This window comes from Chiloscyllium plagiosum, unplaced genomic scaffold (assembly GCF_037043375.1).
Source record: "Chiloscyllium plagiosum isolate Xiang-an unplaced genomic scaffold, Cpla_swu_hap1 HiC_scaffold_39, whole genome shotgun sequence".
Lineage (NCBI taxonomy): Eukaryota > Metazoa > Chordata > Chondrichthyes > Orectolobiformes > Hemiscylliidae > Chiloscyllium > Chiloscyllium plagiosum.
The window spans coordinates 4,619,138-4,641,760 of record NW_028270177.1 but is presented as its reverse complement, the minus strand read 5'-3'; the positions used below and the strand labels follow the sequence as shown (position 1 = coordinate 4,641,760).

Here is a 22,623-nt window from a genome sequence, read left to right as displayed (position 1 = left end):
TGTTCATTCTAATAACCCCTTAAATAAACTATAATTTAATTCACGCACAAAATATAGTGGTTGGATTAAGTGCTGAGTGCCACTGATGCTGTATAAATGCACCTAATATAAATCACTGTCTTCAGAAAAGAAATGCCAAAAAGACAACACTCAAGGCAAATAAATAGCCTTGGCAAATAAGGTTAAGGGTAATCCAAAGAGATTCTACAGGTATATGAAGAGCAAAAGAACAATTCGAGGGAGAATAGGGCCCCTTAAAGATCAACCAGATCAATGTGTTGAACTTCAGGAGATGGGAGGGATGTTAAATGAATATTTTGCGTCAGTTTTTACAGTGAAGAAGGAAATGGAGTCTAGGGAACTCTGGGAAATAAATATTGATGGTTGAAAATGGTTCACGTTACAGAGGGGGAAGTGCTGGAGGTGTTAAAAAACATAAAGATGGATAAATCTCCAGGACCTGATCAAGTGTATCCCAGGACCTGTGGAATATTAGGATTGAGATTGCAGAAATATTTGTATCATTTTATAACTATGACGGAGGTGCCGGACTACTGGAGGGTGGCTAATGTTATTCATTTATTTAAGAAAGGCTGTAAGGAGAAGCCTGGGAACTGTAGACCTGTGAATCTGATGTTGGTGGTGGGTAAGGTTTTGGTGATTCTGGGAGGTAGGGTTTGCATGCATTTGGAGAGGCAAGGACTAAATAGGGATAGTCAGCATGATTCTGTGCATGGGAAATATGTCTAACAAACTTGATTATGTTCTTTGTAGACTAATTAGTAACGTTAGATCACCTGGGATTCAGGGAGAGCTTGCTAGCTGGATACAACATTGGCTTTATGGTAGAAGACTGGTGGTGGAGAATTGTTTTGTGGACTTGACGCCTGTGACTTCTGTTGGTCATCTATATAAAGTATTTGGATAGGAATATAGGAGACATGGTTAGTAAGTTTGTGAATAACATCAAAATTGGTTGTGTAGTTGACAGTGAAAAAGGTTATTTAAGATTACTAAGAGATCTTGATCATTTGGGTCAATGGGCTGAGGAGTGTCAGATGGAGTTTAATTTGGATAATTGTGAGGTTTTGCATTTTGGTAAAACAAACAAGGGCAGGACTTATGCAATTAAAAGTAGGGCCCTGGGTAGAACAGAGAGACCTAGGGATTCAGGTACGTAATTCTTTGAAATTTGCATCACAGTTAGACAGGATGATTAAGAAGGTGTTTAGTATACTTTATTTCGTTGCTCAGCTTTGAGTACAGGAGTTGGGATGTCATGTTGAGGTTACAATGTGTTGGTGAGGTGGCTTCTGGAGTGCAATGTGCAGTTCTGGTTGCCTTTTTAAAGGGAGAATGTTATTAAAGTGAAGAGGGTTCAGAAGAGATTTACTAGGATGTTGTCGGGAATGGAAGGTTTGAGTTATAACAATAGGACATGTAGGCTGGGAATTTATCCAGTGGAGCATAGGAGGACGGGGAAACCTTATGAAGGTTTATAAAATCATGAGCACATGGATAAGCTGAATAACCAGGGTCTTTTTCCTAGGGAAGGGGAGTTCAAAACTAGAGGACATTTTTTAAGATGAGAGGCAACTTCTTAAAGTTTTAAAAGGTACATGAGAGGCAACTTCTTTTACACAGTGGTTCATGTGTGGAATGCTAAAACAAGTGGTGGATGCAGATATAGTTACAGTTAAAAAGACATTTAGATAAGTACATGAATAGAAATGGTTTGGAGAGATATAGAATCAAGATTAGAGTGGTGCTGGAAAAGCACAGCAAGTCAGGCAGCATTCGAGGAGCAGGAGAATCGACGTTTTGGGCTAAAAGCCCTTCATCAGGAATGCTTGTGGGTACCTTGTGGCTGATTTGACGTAGAAAAATGTGGCAAAAGCTGAGTCAACAACAACAATATTTACAGTACTTTTAACATAATAAAGCATCCCAAGGCTCTTTACAGGAGCATTTTAAGTACCACTTCCAATCCACACATTGCGGTCGTATAAGGAAATATTAGGTCATGTGACCGAAAGCTTGGTCAAAGAGGAAGGTTTTAAGGTGCCTATTAAAATAACAAAGTAGAGGTGGAGAAGCATGGTAGAATGTTCCAGATCTTGGGGCCGAGGCAACTGAAGGCGCAAGCATCAATGATGGGGCAAATGAGATTCAGGAGCGTAGGATGCCAAAACTAGAGGGAGACTGACATCTTTGACTATTGTGAGGTGGAAAGGATGACGCCATGGAGTGATTTGTAAACAAAAGCAAATCATAGATCGGTTGTTGAAGAAAAAGTTATAAAATGTAAAAGAGAAATTAAGAGTGGCAAAAAAACAACTGAATTAATTTTTGAAGGTTAATGTTCCTAAGGAAACTTGATGGAATGAATCTGTCTTATTTTGTGCTCTGTGGTTGTGCAAAAGCCAAACCTGCCTGTGCGTTTAGAACGCTCCATAAGATTAGTGTGGTTTCAAGCTCCAGCAGTTCCTGTCCCTAGACATTTAATAAAAGTCATAAATCATAGCTCATTTATTTAATGAAGAACAGATCTGAACTACAGTTCCTCCTTTCCACTGCACTGCTGTTTGCTTGAAGACAGATTAGCTGCAAAAATGTTGGTAAAATCATTTTTATTCCATTCTTTTTAAAAAGGAAAATTTAAACTACTGTAAATCAATGAGAAAAATATATTTGAAATATACTATTTTGTTCTTTTGATTTAGATTTATTTTAAAAAAGAATAAAAATTACAAAAGTTTCTTGCTATATCAGTTCAAGAAGCTCCGAATCTGAAATCTGAGAATTAGCTCATTCTGGCTTGTGAAAGCTTGGCAAGATAAGAAATAGGAGTTGAAATAGGTGATTTGGCCCCTTGAGCTTGCTATGTCATTTAATAAGATTGACTGGTCTTTGCCATCAGCTCAGATTTCATATGCTATCCCAGTAGGCCTTAAATTCCTGCATACCTAACATCCTACTCAGTTACCCTCTGGAGTAGACAATTTCAAAGATTCACAATTTCCTCTGATCTCAATTATTGTAAGTGGCTGGCCCCTGATCCTGAGTCCATGACCCAGCCAGTTCAGACGGAGGCAACAGCCTGTCAGCATCTACCCTCCAGGCCGTTACAGATATCGATGGGTTTCAGTAAGACTCTTAAAAGTGCCAAAGAATATAGGCCTCCTTATATAGTCGTCCACTCAGCCTTTTGGTGCACCCCCTTTAATGCTACATTATATTCTTGATCCTGCGAAGGAGATGCTGATACTTGGACATCTTTCTTTATTAAAGCATTTTATAAAGTTTTCATTTAATGTGGAAATCATAGTTGAACCGCACAGTCAAACATGTCTGGGTCTTATGTGATGAGCAGGTTCTGAGAGTTCCATGAGTCCATGGAAGAAATGATAAGGGGTTTTGAAATCTGGTTTTTCCTTTGTTCACCTGTGATATTGTGTTCTGCACAAGATAAGAAAAACTGAGGATTTTCTAAGAAACATTTCTGCATTCTTTCCACAGACTTATCAAATGATTTACCTCATTTCTCTTGCCCTGACTTGGTGAATAAGTACGCCATAACTGAGCGCCTAGATTTTTCCTACTACTTGCGTCATGGCCGGCCATCGTACGCATTTGCAACTTTTGTGGTGCAGCAGCTTGCAAAGAGCAGTTCACCCAAACAGTTGTGAGTATGGTAGCAATGCGAATAATCAAAATAGTATGTGATGCTGCTCCCTTTTTGCTGCTTCTGAGCTTAAACTTGAGAGTAGGTGTAAAGTGCTTTGAATCCTTCACAGGTATGAAGGGCACTCAAGAAATGTAAGTCTTTTTCTCATTTTCTAAATATATTGTTTGAGGGGGTGGTGGAAGAAGACTCAGCCATAACTTGCAGAAGGGAATCTGGTGAGTACTCTAACAGAGAACACTTTCTGGACAATGGGAAAGTCGTAGTATTAAGGGAATGGGATGAATTAGAAAGGTCTGTCAAAGTACTGCACAGCCATAATGCACCGAATGGGTCTTCTGTCCTGTACACCCTCTCTTTGTGTTTACCACAATTAATTATCTGACCATTATCATGATGCTGTGGTTTTTGTACTTACTGTGTGCAGCCTGGCTGCTTTCTTGTCTCACTACACAAATTATTTCATTGGTTATACATCTTGAGGCGATGAAAGGTTCAATATAAAAGGACAGGGGTGGTGGGCGGCAAAATACAAAGGGACAATAGTTAACATTGGTATTTACATTCTTCAATTTTTGTTTTTAATTATTGAAACTTTCTAGTACCTCAATCCAACATCAACTGCTTACTGGAGGGCATTATGGTTCATCAAGGCTAATTCCCTTGGTTCGTTTCAAGTTGTAAAAAAAACTTATCCTTTCATGTATGTCACCTCGCAAGTTCAACATTTATCTGTCCCTAATTGCCTTTGGAAAAGTGGTGATGAGTCACCTACTTGAACTATGGCAGACCATCTGGTGCATGTATCTACAAAGTGTGTTTTGGCACAACTGAAAGTCTCACTGAGCCATTTATGATGGCAGTCAAGAGTCAACCATGCTGCTAAGGAGTCAGAGGTGGGCATGACCAATTTAACAGATTTCCTTCCCTAAAAGGTATTAATGAACCAGATGAGTTTTAATGACAATCATAGTTTCATGTCACCATTACTGAGACTAGCCTTTGATTCCTGATTTAATTAAATTCCACCAGCTGCCACATTGGACTTGAACCCTTCCCTCAGGGCAGTGGTGTAGACTTTGAGGGAGATGTTTGCGCAGTGAAACAGTAATCCAGCATTCCAAACTAATTCCTCGGGGTCATGGGTTCAAATCCCATGAGGACAGCTGTTGGAATTGAAATTCAATTGATTAAAAATGTTACGGCACGGTGGTGAACCCTTCTGTTAATTAGGCCAAACTCCCAGAAAAGCTTACCTGTCCTTGTAAACTGTTAAAATTTGAATAACTGAGAGCTCCCAAATTCCACTATTTAAAGAAAATAATATTTTTTTTAACTCTAAAAGTGAACATTAAACAACTATTTACCACTCTAACCCTCCCTTTTTCTTAACTGCTTATTATCTGCTTCAAAATCTATAACAATTTACTGTTCCAATAAAACGCTTATTAAAATTACATCAATTTCATTTCAAAACATCAATTTCATCTTTGCTGTCTGTCTGTCTCTCGGCTGAAGATCACCCTGGGTCGTTTTTCTTTTGACTGTGAAAATGTTTTGTATGAAATAGTACCTTTGATAGAGTGTTTCCTAATTTTTTGGATCTGTGCTGCTGGTAGTTGCTCAGCCTGAGTTTCACGATGCCTGCATTTTGTATATCCCCAATGTTGGATTGTCTCATTGGTTTGATGTTGGCAAAACAATAAATTCAAACTAGATCGGGTTGAGTATCCTGGGGCATAATTTAAATTGGTTAAATTCAAATTGTTGTCAAAACATCAACCAACTCAGCTATCTATTTTACAACCAAATGTTAAGTATTTTCAATTTTCCAGTACATTCTGTGACTGCTATCTAGTCATATGACAGGTGTTTGTAAGCTCTGTGCAGAACAGCATTCTCTCTCTCAAAGGTACAGTACACTCCTTCAACTTCATAACAAAAGAAAGTACAGAATTTAAAATCTAGTTTCAGTAATGGAGCTTTCAAACCTGTCTGGTGGAGAAGGAAATCTGTTGTCCTGCCTATTCTTGCATAAAAGTGACTCCAGCATTGTGGTCAACTCTTAACTGCATTCTGAAATGGTCTGGCAAGCTACTCCGTTCAAGGGCAATTACAGATGGGCAACTGCCTTCCTCCCATAAAAGCATTTTAAAAAGATAATCCTGTGACATTATAGCTATGCCACTGGAGCTCAGTGCCACACAAGGCCTTGGAGGACAAGCTGTTAGGACAGATACATAGGTAAGAGGATCAGAGGTTACAGGAAAAAGCCAGGATAATGGGATTGTGAAACCTATCAACCATGATTGCATGGTTTAGCAGGCTAGATGGGCTGATTGGCTGAATTCTGCTCCGTTCGGGTTTTATAGTTTTGTTTTTTTAGTTCACATAACTAAAAATGCAACTTAGGGTTTTAAAAAAAGCTGGTTCCGTTACTGATCCGTGCGATGCAAATAACTTTTCCTGCAACTAGGGTATTTTTGGTGTAAAGTTTCTATGTTTTTTAAATTTTCTATATGTTAATGCATTTTGCAGTGCATTTAAAGATTATTTAATACAATTATCAGAATTTGGAATTTCTGCTGAATACGGTTTATGGAATTAGATATTTTTGTAATGCAAGCTAAATATTAATTGTTAAATATTCTATAAAGAAACCTTTCTCTCTTTGAAAATCTCATTTGCTCCTCTCACCTGTTTTAGGATACAACAAGCAAGCATTGAGGCATACACTTTGGGGTTAGCTCACTTCACTGTACCTGCTGTTGCTGCTGCCTGTGTCGCCTTTCTTGAATTACTTGGTGTTTCCAGCTTTAAACTTAGAATTGATCTTAAAGTTGCAGATGCCATTTTGAAACTTTGGTGCACAAATGCAGAAGAAACTCAACGCAGTTTGTTACGAGACACCTTGGGTAATTATACTGTTTCTTTTGTGACGACAACTTCCAGTTTGTACCATATCAGGTTAAAGTAAATATTGCATTACTTTGTGGTCGCGATTGAGAGAGATGTGGCTTGCATAGGCATAATTGAGTTATTAACCTAATTGATTGACATTTGGGTTTTACCTTGCTTGAATTTAGACTTTTCTTTTGATATGTCCTTATGGCATGTGTCTTCCAACTGGACATGTTGTTCTTTGGTCTGTTGGAATTAAGATGGCTTATGTTTTGTGATGCTATCATACCTAGGGTTAAACTACACTTCAGCACTTCTGTTTTTATTTTAAACTATATTTGTTACTTTTTAAAGAAGCTGCAGTCCCTCTCAGGTGAATAGTGAGAGACTGAACATAGGTGGGGGAAGTGGGGTTCAATTCACTGGATTCTTTAGGTGCGTTGTTCATTGCTCCCAAGATGTCACTTGACCCACTTTCCTCCCTTAGTCCAGGCATCCACTTCTGAGACTTAGGCTGTGCTGGGACTTGATAGTCTTATCAGTGACTACCTCTCAATGGCGAAAGTTTCACATTGTCCTAGTTTAGGCCTCTGACATGTGTTTTATCTGTGGAGTTGACTTGTTCAGGTCTGTCAGGTGTCCCTGGCTTCCCTATTGGAAGGGGAAGAATTGTCACAAGCAAGGTACTTTTCGTCCACTCTGTCCTGCCTCACCCTACAAAAAAGAATATATTTGGTGGTGACTGGATGATTTGCATTCCCTTTTCACTTGTTCATGGATTGTCTGTTGTTGGAACAACCATATTTGTTGCCCATTCCTAAATGTTCTCAAGAAGGTAGTTGTTACCTGTTGTTTAACCACTGCTGTCCATGTGATGGAGGTACGTCCAAGATGACATTAAGTAGAGAGTTCCAGGATTGTGACTCTGATAGTGTGTGTATTTGATCTATCATACCTAGGGTACTGTATGACTTGGATGAAACTTGCAGGTGGTGGTATTCCCGTTGCATCTGTTGCTCTCATTTTCCTGGAAGGGAAATGTTGAGAGTTTGCAAGGTGCTGTTGCAGGTGACTTATTGAGTTTGACAATTTATTTCTTGCCTGATAGAACTCCATGGCAGTGCTTGGATTGGAAACCGAAATGAGGTATTAGTTTAACCTTAGGCAGTTGGGAGAGTGAAATGATGAACTGCAACAATAAAATAATAGCAATGGTTGGAATATCTGCTAGAAAGAGTTTTCTATCTTTGTACAGCTTTACATTAATTTGTCTTACAGCAGCCTATCCAAGGATAGGGCTTGGGGAGGGTCAGTTGTACGGAAAATTATGAAAAAAGTTAAAGTGGAGGAGGGCCCAGCAGAGGTTATTAAAGTTTCCAGAATAAGAAATTGGACAGAGTATGAAGAGTGTCAAGACTCTAAGTTTAGGCACAGCAGATAAGGGGACAGCTGAGATGGGGATAATCATTGCAAGACTGAGGGGGTTGTACTTAAATGCATGCAGTATACAAAACAAAGTAAGTGAACTTGCAGCACAGATTGAAATTGAAATTGGCAGGTACAGTGTTGTGGGTATCTCTGAGACATGGCTGCTAGGGGATCTGGGCTGGGCAATAAATACCCAAGGATATGATTCGGAGATGCCGGTGTTGGACTGGGGTGTACAAAGTTAAAAATCACACAACACCAGGTTATAGTCCAAAAGGTTTAATTGGAAGCACACTAGCTTTCGGAGCGACGCTCCTTCATCAGGTGATTGTCACAATCACCTGATGAAGGAGCGTCGCTCCGAAAGCTAGTGTGCTTCCAATTAAACCTGTTGGACTATAACCTGGTGTTGTGTAATTTTTACCCAAGGATATGCATCCTATCAAAAGGACAGGCAAAGGAAGCAGGCTTGCCTAGTTAGTAAGAAACAAAACTAAATCGATAGCAAGAAGCGACACAGACTTGAAAGATATAAATCTGTATGGGTAAAGTTGAGGGACCACAAAAGAGAAAGCACCCTGATGGGGGTTGTGTACAGATCTCCTAGCAGTAGTAAGGATGTGGGCAAGAAAATATATCAGGAGAGAAAAAAAAGATATATAAGAAAAGCATTATTACAATAATCATGGGGAATTTCAGCACGTAGGTGGACTGGTAAAATCAGATTGATAGCAGATCTTGAGAAAAGGAATCATTAGATCCCCATAGTGTGGAAGCATGCCATTTGGTGCAATGGGTCCACAATGACCCTCCGAAGAGCATCCCACCCAGACCTACTCCCTTATCCTATCCCTGCATTTCCCTTGGCCAATTCATCTAACTTGCCCATCTTTGGATTGCGGGAGCAAACTGGAGAGGAAACTCATGCAGAAACCGGGAGAATGTGCAAGACGACAGATAGTCGTCTAAGAGTGGAATCGAACCTGGGTCCCTGGCGCTATGAAGATGGAGGAGCAGCAACAATGGCAGGGGTTCCTGGGTGTAATTTAGGCAGTACAGCAGAAATTCATCCCAAGGAAGAAAAAATCTAATAAGGGGAGGTAACCATAGCTGACCAAGGAAGTCAGGATCAGTATAAAAGTAAAAGAAAAAGCTTACAATGTGGTGAAGATTAGTGGGAAGCCAGAGGATTGGGAAACCTTTAAAAGCCAACAGAGAACTTTTTAAAAAAAAAGCACTAAAGGACGAGAAGATAAAATATGACAGTAAGCTAGCTAGTAATATAAAAGAAAATTGCAAGTTTTTAAAATATATATAAAAGCTAAGAGAGAGGAAAGAGTGGACATTGGACCATAAGGTTGGAGAATTGAATTGAATGATTTATTGTCACTTGTATTTTATAGTGAATAATACAGTAAAGTACAGTGAAAAGCTTCAAAAATGCCACAATCTGGTGCCATTTTGAACAGTTTAAGATTTTAAAAGGAAAAAGATGTAACTGAAAGAATCTATCTTCATTCTGCTGCCTTTGCCATAAGTCCTGAGCTGGCTCACCAGCAACACAACACCTGCGCTGCCAGGCCCCCCTCCACTGCCTCACTACCATTGGCATCAGACCCATTGCTGTATGATTTGCCACTTTTTAAGCACCACCTCTTCGCCGGTGGGTACACCTTGCAGTCGCTGACTCCCGTGATGAACCCACTGCCCTGCAGCCAGGGGTCCCTGGCTCCACCCTGCCTTGATCACACCAGGAGAGCCTGCACTGAGCCTACTGCAGCCAGCAGTCTTTGGCTCCACTGCTAGGCCAGGCTGTCAGTGTCAAGAGTTCCACTCCAGCTGCCCTCCTCTGAGATGTCGCTTTGCTAGCGCTGCCATCTTGAAGAATCTGCTGCTGCCGCTGCCTCCGATCGCGGGGGGAGTTTTGCCACCACCGGCCCTGAATGAGGATGTTCATGCTGCTGCTGCCTCCAATTGCCGGAGGTGCAACGTCCAGCTCTGACCGCCAGGAGGCTGCCACGCCTCAGCGCATGCTTTTGCTGGCATGCCAATGCCTCCAGCCAGCCCCTCCAAGGCAAAGAAAAACGAAAGAAAAGAATGAAAGAGAAAGGGCAGAAGTAAAAAAGGATAAAAAGCAAGAAAGCAGATGGGAGTGGATGATCCCTGAGCAAGATCCCACACATAGCCCTACCACACTACTGCCATCTTGGAGATGTGAAGCAGTGATGGGAAGCAAAGAAATGGTCAACGAGCTGAATAGGTAAGTTGCAGCAGTTTTCTTAGCGAAGACACCAGCAGCATACCGGAACTTCAGGAGAGTCGGTGGCAGAGATGAATGCGTTGGCTGTCAAGAAGTTGCTGGCGAAGTTGAAAGGTCTGAAGGTGGATAAATCTAACTGTGTGGTTGGGGAATCTCATTGAAATTTACAGAATAATGAGAGGTCTGGACAGAGTGGACATAGAGAAGATGTTTCCATTAGTAGGAGGGATGAAGGGTGCAGCTGCACAGTGAAGGGGTGATCCTTTAGAACTGAGATGAGGAGGAATTTCTCCAGCCAGCGGATGGTGAATCTGTGGAATTCATAGCTGCAGAGGGCTGTGGAGGCCAAGTCAATAAGACAGACAGGTTATCGATTACAAAGGGCATCAAGGGTTATGGGAAGAAGGCAGGAAAAGGGGGTTGAGAGACATATCAGCCATGATTGAAAGGGGGAGCAGACTCAATGGGCCAAATCGCCTAATTCTGTTCCCAAATTTTATGGTCTTGTGGATATCTGCTGAATAATTTGGTGCTTTCATAATATCTTGCCCTTTGGAACTTTATTTTATCTCATCTTGCAATCTTTATTTGTTTTCAAAATTCACAATTCATTGTTGAAACAAAGTTCATGTCCATTGGTCAGTATGGTGTCACATTTCAAAATAAGACTTCTGCCTCTCTGTCTTTTCCAGCTGAAAAACTTCAGAACTTGATTGAATTTAATGGATCAGCAGCAGAGGAGTTGCTGACCCATTTAGAAAATGCCACTTGGGAGAACTTAAAAAACAGAGATATAAGCAGGTAAAGGGGCAAAACAAAACCCCACTATGATTTGTATCTTCTCTTATTTTGGGTGCAGCCTCACATAATTAGTAATCACGTTAAATTTATTCATAGGGCATCTTTTGAAGCCAGTCAAGAGTGGTCACTGGTAGCACAATTCTGTAAGCTTCATGGCATTACTGTCAGCTTGGCTTACCTCCAGGAGTGTGCCCGAGAGGATGCGTGGTTGCAGTTTGTGATTTTTGCTCAGCTTCACAACTACCAACCCAATGAGGTAACAAATTCATAATAATTAATCACCATTTACTTTTTCTTGTTCTTCTGTTACAGCCTACTTTTGCCTGAATTAAATGATTTGAAAGGTTTTTTTCGCTTTTTTGGTGTCTGCACCTCTTTTCTCCTTTCATTCTTCTGGAAAAAGTAGCGACCAGTTTGCTACCTTTTTCTGAAGAGTCTAACTCACTAATGGAAATGTGTCACTGTCAGAGGCTTAGGATTCCTTTCACTTTGTCCCATTCACTAGCCCAAATAACCTTTAAATCCAAAACCCTTCCAAGTATGTCTTTATTTAGATACACAAGCAATTTCTGGAAGCATAACTGTGCTCTAGTTAAAGCAGATATACAATTAATATATAAGCCAGGAGTTGATTGGCAGTGAAATTTTCTAGAACCTTGGAGAGCAACTGCCTTGATGGAATTGCTGAGTCTCTTAAGTTAAGACGCAATAATTGAAATTTCTGAAATGTACGCTGATAATTTCATTCGTATATGCTACTACCTCAAACATCTGTACGCATCTTTGCAGATAATATCATTAATGAGATTGTGATTTTTTGTTTAATTAATAAAATTGCCAGCCATTCTTCATTATTCTAGAGTGTAATGTTAAAAGATTAAATTGGAATATCTCTTTGGACATTAATGTGATGTTAAAGGGGTTAAACTGCATTGACTCCACATTCTGGAAGTGGATGGGGGCAACAGTCATAGATGACCCCCCACTCCATTTGGACAGTCATTTGCTACTACTCCCCCTACTATTATCAAATTAAACTATCATTCTGTCCCTTCCATTCAGAAATGCTTTCTAGCCATCCCCTGAAGCTAGGTATATGACACCTATATTGTCTTGGGGAGTCACTGAGTCAGGAAATCGTCTGCATAATGATTCCCAGGATTAGGGCATTTACATTTGCATTATCTCTGAGGATGATCTCATCCTACCATTGTACCTGGGGTAACATGTGACTGTGAGGGAATGACTGGGGGTTGTCTTGAGTGGCATGTGACTGAGGGAGTGGCCAGAGTATCTGTGAGCATGACCAACTGACCTGTATAAAAGGGATGTGTTTTCTTTATTCAGGGCCTCACTTTGACCCGACTTGGCATGCCTGCGAAGAGGGTCAAAGGGGGTCACCCAGCTTATACACGCTTTGATAAACTTTAACTGTTTGTAGAAGTTAGTGTGTGCACATTGTGTCTCGTGTGTGAAACCTCAGGAAAAGAACCTAACAAGTGTGTCCAGGACTCTTCAGACGACATGGCATATGAGTATGACAACAGAGCAATTGTTTTCCTGGACTTTTCTTTCCAGGCACTTGGACTAATAATCCAGATATGTCACCTTAAATCATGCAACAGCAGGCTGGGGAATTTAAATTCTTTCAGTTCAATAGATCTGGAATCAAAAACTGGCATTGGTAATGGTGACCATGAACTGACAAATTGGGTGGCAATACAAGTAATTACTATTCCACTTGTTATTCTTGAATGTGAAGCCTGAATATCTGGATGAAGTGTTGAAGGTCACCCGATACCTATGGAATTGTTCCCCAATAAAAGTTGATACTTTTCATAGGACTTTTTTTTAATGTGTGAACAGCTGGTTAGAAGTAAAGTGGACTTGTCGTTCTGTGCAGAAATTCTCTGTACATTTTCTTATGATAGGGATTAGTTTCCTACAGCTCATTTAAGTTTTCTTTTGAATGTTACAATTTGTCCTGCTATACACTCAGCATTCATAAAATGCTGCATTATTTTCCATACCCATGTGACAGACACCAGATTAATCTCATTTGCATGCCAGAAATATAACTTCTGGTCTTATTTTTGTCAGAAGAAAATTGAGGTCTGTTTGTTTCATTGAACATTGGTCCTCACGTAATTTTCATTACAGACATTAAATTGCTTTAAGCACCTTGAATTGTTAGTGAGCAGTCCAGCTATCTGTGCTACTGTTTTCATAACAGTATGTCCTTATGTTGCCATCTGATTCTTTTTGACAGGTGAAGGCACTATTGAAAGACTTCAGTCCCGCTCTTCAAGATCACCTGACACTAGCTTTTCAGAACTTGCAGTTTGTTGCACAAGAAAAGCCAGTAATTTGTTCTGTAACCAAGGAAGAAACCAACAAGAGGGATGAATCTCCAGTGGATCTTTTTCAAGTTCTGTATTGGTGCCAGGAGAAGCCAAAACCTTGGCGTTATCTGTTGAGTGAGGCGGTGCGGCACAGTGCCCCCGTGTTGAGTGTTTTGGCTGCATGTTTTCAGGTGAGGACCCTGTGTAGGCTGAACACAGAAAAAGGGATCATGGTTATAAAAGTGTTGCCAATAAATCCTGTCAGGAATTCAGCAAAGATCCTTTCGCCCAAGGAATGGTGAGAATTTGGAATTTTCCACTATCCACAGCAGTCGAGGTGAAGACCATATGTGTTTTTAGGGGGAAACTGAATAAGCATTAAAGGAGGAGGAGAAAATAAAATTGTATGCTGCTCGGGTGAGATGGAATACACTGGGAATGGGTTAGTGTGAGGCATAAGTACCAATATATACCAGTAACCGTGAATGGTCTGTCCCATTGTGATGAATATGATGGATGATAGCAAAGCGCTTGAATATAATGTTCTCAGATTCACTACACATGACATAATCTTAATGTAGATGTGAAATGTGTTACTTGTGAAGTGTGTAGCTGGCTTTGTTTTGCTAAGGAATTTAATTATAAATATTGGCTAGGCTAGAAATGAATTTCTTTAACTAGAATCTCAAAAAAAGCTCAGGAAGACTCCATCAATTCCATTGTACTGGTAGTAGCCCTGAAATTGGAGCAATGAAGTAAATTTAGTAATACGATTTCAGTACCTTTGTTTAGAAGAATGATAATTGTACTAGTTTCACTGTGGACTTTCTTTTGCCAAGTTTTTGTTTATCAGAAGTGTTCCTTACTAATTGCGTAAATTTTTGTTTACTTGCCAAAGCCTTGGCTTTTTATTATGAAGTGTTAGAACAATCAAATCAAAAACAAGTTAGAACACCAAGAAAACTAAATCTTGCTCATTGGTCCATTTCTCCAATTCATGTCAGTTTGGCATAATAATATCTTGCTGACTTGTCACAAACTTCCCATCAATTGTTTGTGCTGTTCTGCACTATAAACCTCAAACTACATCTAGGTTCTAATTTGTTAAGACCAAGCAGTCCTGCAGAAAGAGAACTTAATTGACAATAATTGTGGACTAGAGTTTAGCTGTACATACTTCTGTGTAATGCAAATTCTGGATACAACCAGCAAATGAAATTTCAGATAAACAAAAGTTGGGCTAAGAAAAGCCCACAATGGAAGAGTGCTAGTACCATGGTTTCAACTGTATTTCAGGACTAGCACCGGCACAATGGAATTGATAGCTTTTTTTTAGGATTCTAAGTGAGCTTTCAAAATGTCTCTTTTTGCCTCTCCAGCGTTTTCCTGAAAGACTACCAATTGAGGGTTCCACTTGTTATGTACTAGATCAAACCCTTGCAGATATATCAAGGAGATAGTCTAGATTGTATCTTTTATCTTTTTTTAAAGACAAATGTAAGATGCTGTGTTCCTGATGTAATTCAATTGGTTACATGACTCAGATTTAAGCAAAACACATGTTATACTTCTAGTTAAAATATGAACAAAACAAAGGAGAATTGGTGTAGCTTTAACTCTATTGGAAAACTTAACAGAATAATAACTTATTTAACTACTTAGTAACAACTGTTTCAATATAGTAACATTTCATAAACACACCCTTGGCAAAGGCAAATTCAGTACAACAGATTGTCTCATGTGATTCTGGCAGTAGAGAGAACCCAAGCTCTTAGCTGTGACAGAGAGAGTGAGAGAGATGTAGCAGCTTTGACGACCAGCTTCAAAACACCCAGCAACTGCTGAAAACTAAACAAACCCTGGTTCTGTGGGAGCCCGACTTCCCACATTCATGCTGCTTCTGTTGTTCTAGTCTAAAGAAAAGTTCCAAAGCCTGTCAGGCTATTTACTTTTATTGAGTTGGACCAGATAACTCATCATCAATAGCTCAAGAGCTCTCTTCAAATAAATAAGGACAAAATACACCCCTTAAAGCCATGGTATCATCACATAGTGAATTAGCAGGGGCAGCATAATGGAGTTAAAGCCCATGCTGGTTCAGTGGCTTTCCCATCCCATCACCATTGTGGCTCTAAAGTAGACGATTAATTCCTACATAAAGGCCTCACCACGTTACAACTAATATTTATCCAGCGGCAGGCACAAGAATTGCCATACAGGAGGCCCAGAAAGCCTGTGGCATGCTATGTGTGCTCCCTGAAGAAGATAGGGGGAGACTAGTTCAAGGATGCTCAGTGGCTGATCGAAGGATATGGCATCAGGAAGGAGAGGGTTGTTGAGAGCCACCCGTAAATTTAAACCCACTCTGGGAAATCAAGATAGAATTTAATGAAAGTGGAGAACTGGTGAGAGCCCTTTGTCACATCTTTTCAGGAAGGTCTATTCTATGATTTGCCTACTGCACAGGGCCTGACTTTTCCTTTTGATCAACTGTCCTACGGTAGAACTCTCCCCCAAGTACTGTCAGTGAATCACAAGCAAGCATCTGCTTGATATTTGGTAGTGCTGCTAACATGTAGTGACTGCCATTAGTATACACCTACATGAGATCCAGGATTGCCTAGGATGGAGTAGGAGCTTAAAGGGGTAGGTGCCCCACTGGAATGGACAGGATGTTGGCAGCAAAGGCTGATGGAAGGCTCGCAGCAGTCCTCTCCTGCCAACCTACCACTACCACCACCACCACCACCACCTCAGGATCATTATAGGAGAGCATTAAATTCAATTCCTGTGTGTGATCTTGAGTGACCAATGTTTCATATTTTGGTGCTCTTCTGCCAGCTATCATTTGATTAGTAATTTGAATGGTTTAATTCTGGAGATCAATAAAGTTCTTAATTTCAAAATAATTGTATTCAAAATCAGAGGCATTGTAATCCCTCATTGATAATTCTGAAATTTAAATTAATTAAAAACAACAATGAGTGAATGTAAGAACAAAACATGTATTGCATAGTGAAATAATTTTATGAATGTGTCTTTGGTAGTTTCGTCTGTGTAGGTTCTTACAGACTTTGGATATAGACTTCAATGCACTATTTATTTTAGTAGCTTGGTTGAGTTTCTGTTGTATGCTGCAATTGGTCCCATGTCATCTGATCGGAGATTCGAAACCATTCTAACAAAATGATTGACAAAAAGCGGGTTCCATTTTCTTTAGAATTTGCTTTGTTTTTCCTATAGTCTTAGACAAATACAAGTCTTTATTTCTATCATCTTTATGACTATGAAGCATTCCAAAGTGTGTTGCAATCATGAAGTGTTTTTTAAAATTAAGATCAATGTTATAATGTCAAAATACCAGTGAATGAAGTCTAGCATTCCTTTTGTTTTAAATTTCGTGTTAATGACCGAAGTGTGAAATTCAATAATTGCCACCACCCACTGATGAGTGGGAGAAGTAGATGAATTAAATGGGCAGAAAGGGGGTTTTAAAAAGTATTTCAGGCTGTGTCTTTCTATTATATTTTTACCCTTAGAACCATTTAGTTGCAGTTGTGTAGGACCAAAGGTTCCTTGATTCAGAGATTTACATTGTAATTTCCCTCAAATATGATCAGTTTATTTTCAAGTTGTAACAGTAAAATTTATCATTCATTTTTCAAAGTTGCATTATGCCACAGAATTGTACATTACAATGAACTGAATGTAAAATGAGACAATACCAGATGACTGATGAAATTATTTAAACCATATGTTGCAGATTTTGTCTGCACTAGATATTCTCTGTGGGTCTTTTTAAGTAAGCTTTACTTCTATTGTTCAATATATAGTTATATACTAACATGAACCAGGTGTTGCACCTCCTTTTAATGTGTGAGCTGTTCACTGTAATCTCAACTGCATCCACAATCCCAGGGCAATTCTCCTTCCTTCAAGACGACAGATTGATGAACCATTGAATTTATCGCTGATAATAAACAGATTTGATTTTGAATATGATGAACAGAAAATAGTTTAATGTGAATTTCAATCTATATTACTTACTCATTCTTGTAAAGTAGGAAATAACAAAGTGCATTGCATCATCCCTGTTAGGCTGCTCTCAATTAGTAAATCTTTTGAAACAAATTTTTGTTAAACTGAAAGGATGTTTTTAAACCCCATCTGATTTGCAGTGTAGATTCCTACTGACTCTTTGACCTATAATCCTGTAGTCGAAAAGATTGACCTCTCGCTGTATGGCATATACAGGAGTTGTCCTCAGGATTGTAATTAAATCCACCTACAGCTTTCCTACTTTGTTCTTCCCCGGCAGCTTTACTTCCAGTGGGATGAAATATTTCGAAAATCACATCCACTTTCCTTTCGTTAATGCATTACCAGACCTCATTGTCTCAAAACTGATGTGGTGTGTGGGAATACCATCAATGCAGAGGTTTCAACTGAGTCTAATTGACATTCCTGGATTTAAACCCTTGAGAACTGTATAGCTAATAGAAATATTGTAATATAAATAATCTGAAATTTCTTCAAGGTGACAGGGTGTCATTTAACATTGAATATATCTGCATGTTTCTTGACTAAACACTTATTGTCTGAATGAACGTAATCGCATATGGTATGCAGTTAATTCTCTGACCTTGTTCTCAAGTCAAATCTATGTACAAAACTGTTTAAAATGGTAACAAGTACTCAGGACTGGATCTAACCGGGACATTCGTCTTATACTGAAGTTATTGTGTCTATGATTCATCATTATGTATAGTCAGGTTTCCATTCTGACAGGCTCAATAAATCAGTTAATGAATAAAGTACAGTTGTGGTTTTAGTATTGACTCAGAATTGAATCTAGAGTTGTACAGACAATAGAAGTGAAATGTTCTCAAAATCAAATAAAAACACCTGAACTTTTAATGTCTGCTACTATAAGTATATTATTTTCTGAATTTAATGTAAAAATAAAAATAGTTTAAGGTCATTAAAAAAGACCAAGTTGCAGACCACCAATGGCGAAACTGTAAGAGTTTGGAAATAAAGATTAGATAATGCAAGCATAGATCTTTTTAAAAAAAACTTGGAGGTAGCAAGAGGAAAGACTTTTTGGAGATGAGCAATTTAGATGTGGTGGCTTTAGCCTATTCCCCTATCTATGAGATCATTACTGTGGTGTTGTGGTAATTGCTCGTCTTTTCCATTCATAGGAAACTGATGTTCTTCAGTGTCTTTGTGTTTGGATTATTATGACATCAGATGATGCAATTGTCTCTGAAGTGACAAAACATATTAATGATTCAATAGAATATCATGAATGGAATCTCCATGATCTTTCGCTGATGTGGAAAGTGTTACTGGAAAGAAGAAAAAGTAAACAACTTGTTCGAGGATTTCAGCTTTTTCAGAAGGTAGTGCATGGTTTTCTTAATTTTAATGCTGCATTTTGAGTTTTTAGCGAGTGATAGAACAGTTTGGCACAAATGAATAAACCATGAGAGAGCAAAACTAGGCTCCCTTGTGAGCCAACTCACTGCCAAAGGTCCAATGTTCTTGGTTTGTCATCAAAACTGATGAATTTCAGCCATGGCAGCAGTTTGGTTGCTACAGACTTCACCTTCCCAGATGTAGGGAGCGTAAAAATGTGCCAGGATTCCCAATGTTAATTGGTATTGTGATTCCAGCAGAAAGGTCTGACCAACAGCAAGAGTGAAATTTTGGATTCCGGTGTACTGCTTTTCCATATTCCAGTAACTTTGAGGTGCACTATATTATAGATTTCCAGCTGGGCAATATGATTTAAATTACCCCTGAAATTTGAGTTGGCTTGACTGAGTTGGTACTCATTCAAGTCTCTGCTTGCGTCCCATACCAAAGCAGAGCTCTGATATTAAGGCTAACAGTTGTGGTGTCATATAGCATTGTTGAAAACAGTATCCTGACTAAACCAGGAATCCATCATGCAAATAGAGAATGTTGAAAGTCCAAGGACAAAATTTAAAAAGCAGATTTCCATGGAAACGTTGCTCCCTCAGTAAATAACCATAATAAAGGATTAACTGATCATTTCCCTAAGTGCTGACTGTGTCCTTTGCAGACTGCTTTTTACAGAATGGTCACTCCAGAAACATTCGTGTTAATATTGAAGGAATCTGTATCTTTGTGTCAAAATAAGATTCTTTTGTTGTAATTGAAACTAACGATCACTTTTGTGACTTTTCTTTTGACAATAACCAATGGCCTGTTCTTTCCTATATCATGTGATTTTTTTTATTTTTGAAAGCACTGTCCGTGGGTCTACGTGTTAGAGATGTATGAATTGTGCACAGAACACAAGAATTATCAAGAATCAAAGTTGAAACTTCAGGAATTCCAGAAATGCTTACTGACTGTGAGTCTGTAATTTGTCATCTTCTGAGCTAGCTGATCTGTATTGAGTTGGGAACAGTATAGAGTGTACGCTACAATGATTTTGAGAGTGAACATTTTTGGGCAATGCCTGTTGACGTCATGAATCAAGTTTTTAGAAGTATTGAATCATGGTCCATTTTTGTGCAAAAGCCATTCTATTTGATCCATTCTGACTATGCTGGCTCTCTATAATGACATCTAATTTCTGCCATTGCTTTGATTTTGTTTTCCTTGTTGACCAGCAATTTCTTTCACTACAGATAATTCGGCAGTTCTCTTTTGAAAGCTTCGATTTGCATCTGCTGTCATGGCTCTGTGAAAGATTTTTGTAGATTCTAACCACCTATGTTTTAAAGAAAATTTTCCTCTAACTGCTTTTCCCAATCATCTTAAGTTGGTGTTCTCTAGTTCTCAACCCTTCTGCCAACAAGAGCAGTTTTTCCTTATCCATTCTGTCAAGACTCCTCGTGCTTTTGAAAACCTCTATCAAGTCTCCTTTTCATTTTCCTAAGGAGAAAGGCACCAGCTTCTCCAATCTATCCACATGTTTGAAATTCCCCAACCTGAGAACCATTTTTGTGAATCTTTCCTCCACCCTGTCATGTCTTCCTACGCTGCCCAGAAGTGATGCTGCACAATTAAAATCTCTCAAAATAGCAAGAAGACATTTTTTATTAATGGAAAACTGAAACAATTACAGCCTAAGAATCTGTGCAGTGTGATTTGGAATTGTAACAAATCAATCTGTCTCCTACCATTTAGTATGTGCCCACAGCAGAGGAAACTGGCTTGGTAAACGGAAACTTATAGTTTGTAACCTGAATGAGGCAGTGTGCCCCATAATGAACAGTTAACTTTTGTGCTATTGTAATTTGCTGCAGGATCCAGTGGGCTGCCCAATGTATATTCATTTCCCAAGTGACCAAGATAAAAATCAACAATGTTGGCACTACGAGTAATTTTCCAAATATAAAGCAAACCTCAGCATTGTTTTCCTTTCGGAATATTTTGTTCAAGTCACCTTTGCAATTGCTCAACTTAGTATTGCAGTTTCAATCTTGAGTTGTGAGTCAAACAGTGAGCTAAACACATCATAACCAACTCTTGAGAAAAGAGTCCATGTTGCTAAAATTCCAGAATAGAACATCTAGGCTACCCATTATTTTGCACTTCTGACATGACACTTGAGTATTGCTGATAAAATAATAGCACTTTGTCTGGGACTCCTTAGGACAATTTGGAAGAAATAACAACTGAAAAGGAAAATGGCATATATAATGTATGAGAGGAGAGTGCTGATTGGTTGGCAGGAGAACGCTGTTGGAGGCATTGTCATGAAACATGCACAATGGTGATTGATAGTCAAATGCCAAGCTTTGTTTAAATATTTGTGAAGTTTGTTGGCTCTAATTGGTTCAGGCATTGCCCTGAAACCAAGCCAGAAAATGACTGTCACCTATTTTGTTAAACTGAAGCAGGTACTGTATGCCTGTGTGTGTCTGCAAAGAGTAAGGCCCTGTCTAATAATACCGTACCCAACCAGCAAAACTCATTACATAATTACCAACACTAGATGTGACTCTGCGATTGATTGACATTTTCCAGATAATCCTGAGTATGTGAAGAATTATACTGATGACTAATTTGGGAATTGCAAGGTTTGTAAAGGTTTGTAGCTCAGGTTGAGATTTAGGGTGTAGGTTTGCTCGCTGAGCTGTAGGTTTGATATCCAGACGTTTCATTACGTGGTGACCTCTAAGTGAAGCGAAGCTGTTGTCTCCTGCTTTCTATTTATATCTTTCTCCTGGATGGGGTTCCTGGGGTTTGTGGTGATGTCATTTCCTGTTCATTTTCTGAGGGGTTGATAGATGGCATCTAGATCTGTGTGTTTGTTTATGGCGTTGTGGTTGGAGTGCCAGGCCTCTAGGAATTCTCTGGCATGTCTTTGATTAGCCTGTCCCAGGATAGATGTGTTGTCCCAGTCGAAATGGTGGTTTTTTTCATCCATGTGTAGGGCTACGAGGGAGAGAGGGTCGTGTCTTTTTGCGGCTAGCTGGTGTTCATGTATACTGGTGGCTAACTTTCTTCCTGTTTGTCCTACGTAGTGTTTGTGGCAGTCCTTGCATGGAATTTTGTAGATGACATTGGTTTTGTCCATAGGTTGTACTGGGTCCTTTAAGTTTGTTAGTTTTTGTTTGAGAGTGTTGGTGGGTTTGTGTGCTCCTAGGATTCTGAGGGGTCTCAGTAGTCTGGCTGTCATTTCTGAAACTTCTTTGATGTATGGTAAGATGGTTAGGGTTTCTGGCTGTGTTTGGTCTGCTTGTCGTGGTTTGTTCTTGAGGAATCTGTGCACTGTGTTTTTTGAGTATCCGTTCTTCTAGAGAACATTGTATAGGTGGTTCGCCTCTGTTTTTCGAAGTTCGTCTGTGCTGCAGTGTGTGGTGGCTCGTTGGAATAGTGTTCTGATACAGCTTCGTTTGTGTGTTGGGATAGTTGCTGGTGTAGTTAAGTATTTGGTCAGTGTTTGTCGGTTTTCTGTATACGCAGGTTTGTAATTCTCCCTTGTCCTTTCTTTCGACTGTGACGTCCAGAAATGCGAGTTTGTTGTCTCTTCCTCCTTGGTGAACTTTATGCCTGTGAGGGTGTTATTGATGATATTAAATGTCTCTTCTATCTTGTTTCGTTTTGTGAAGACAAAGGTGTAATCTCCGTAGCGAACCCACCTATACGACGTTCAAGAAGAACGGATACTCAAAAAACACAATGCACAGATTCCACAAGAACAAACCACGACAAGCAGA

At 39.4% G+C, this 22,623-nt stretch overlaps 1 protein-coding gene across 2 annotated transcripts in view; it reads left to right on the top strand.

Annotated features, from left to right (window-relative positions):
- Positions 1 to 22,623, top strand: part of spg11 (SPG11 vesicle trafficking associated, spatacsin) — a 143,916-nt gene that overhangs the window by 72,735 nt on the left and 48,558 nt on the right. For both annotated transcript variants that reach the window (XM_043677119.2, XM_043677120.2), the window contains exons 21-27: positions 3,520 to 3,685; positions 6,392 to 6,600; positions 10,967 to 11,075; positions 11,172 to 11,331; positions 13,345 to 13,608; positions 18,622 to 18,822; positions 19,695 to 19,802. In XM_043677119.2, the coding sequence (XP_043533054.2) occupies positions 3,520 to 3,685; positions 6,392 to 6,600; positions 10,967 to 11,075; positions 11,172 to 11,331; positions 13,345 to 13,608; positions 18,622 to 18,822; positions 19,695 to 19,802 (1,217 nt within the window). The remainder of the gene's footprint in view (positions 1 to 3,519; positions 3,686 to 6,391; positions 6,601 to 10,966; positions 11,076 to 11,171; positions 11,332 to 13,344; positions 13,609 to 18,621; positions 18,823 to 19,694; positions 19,803 to 22,623) is intronic.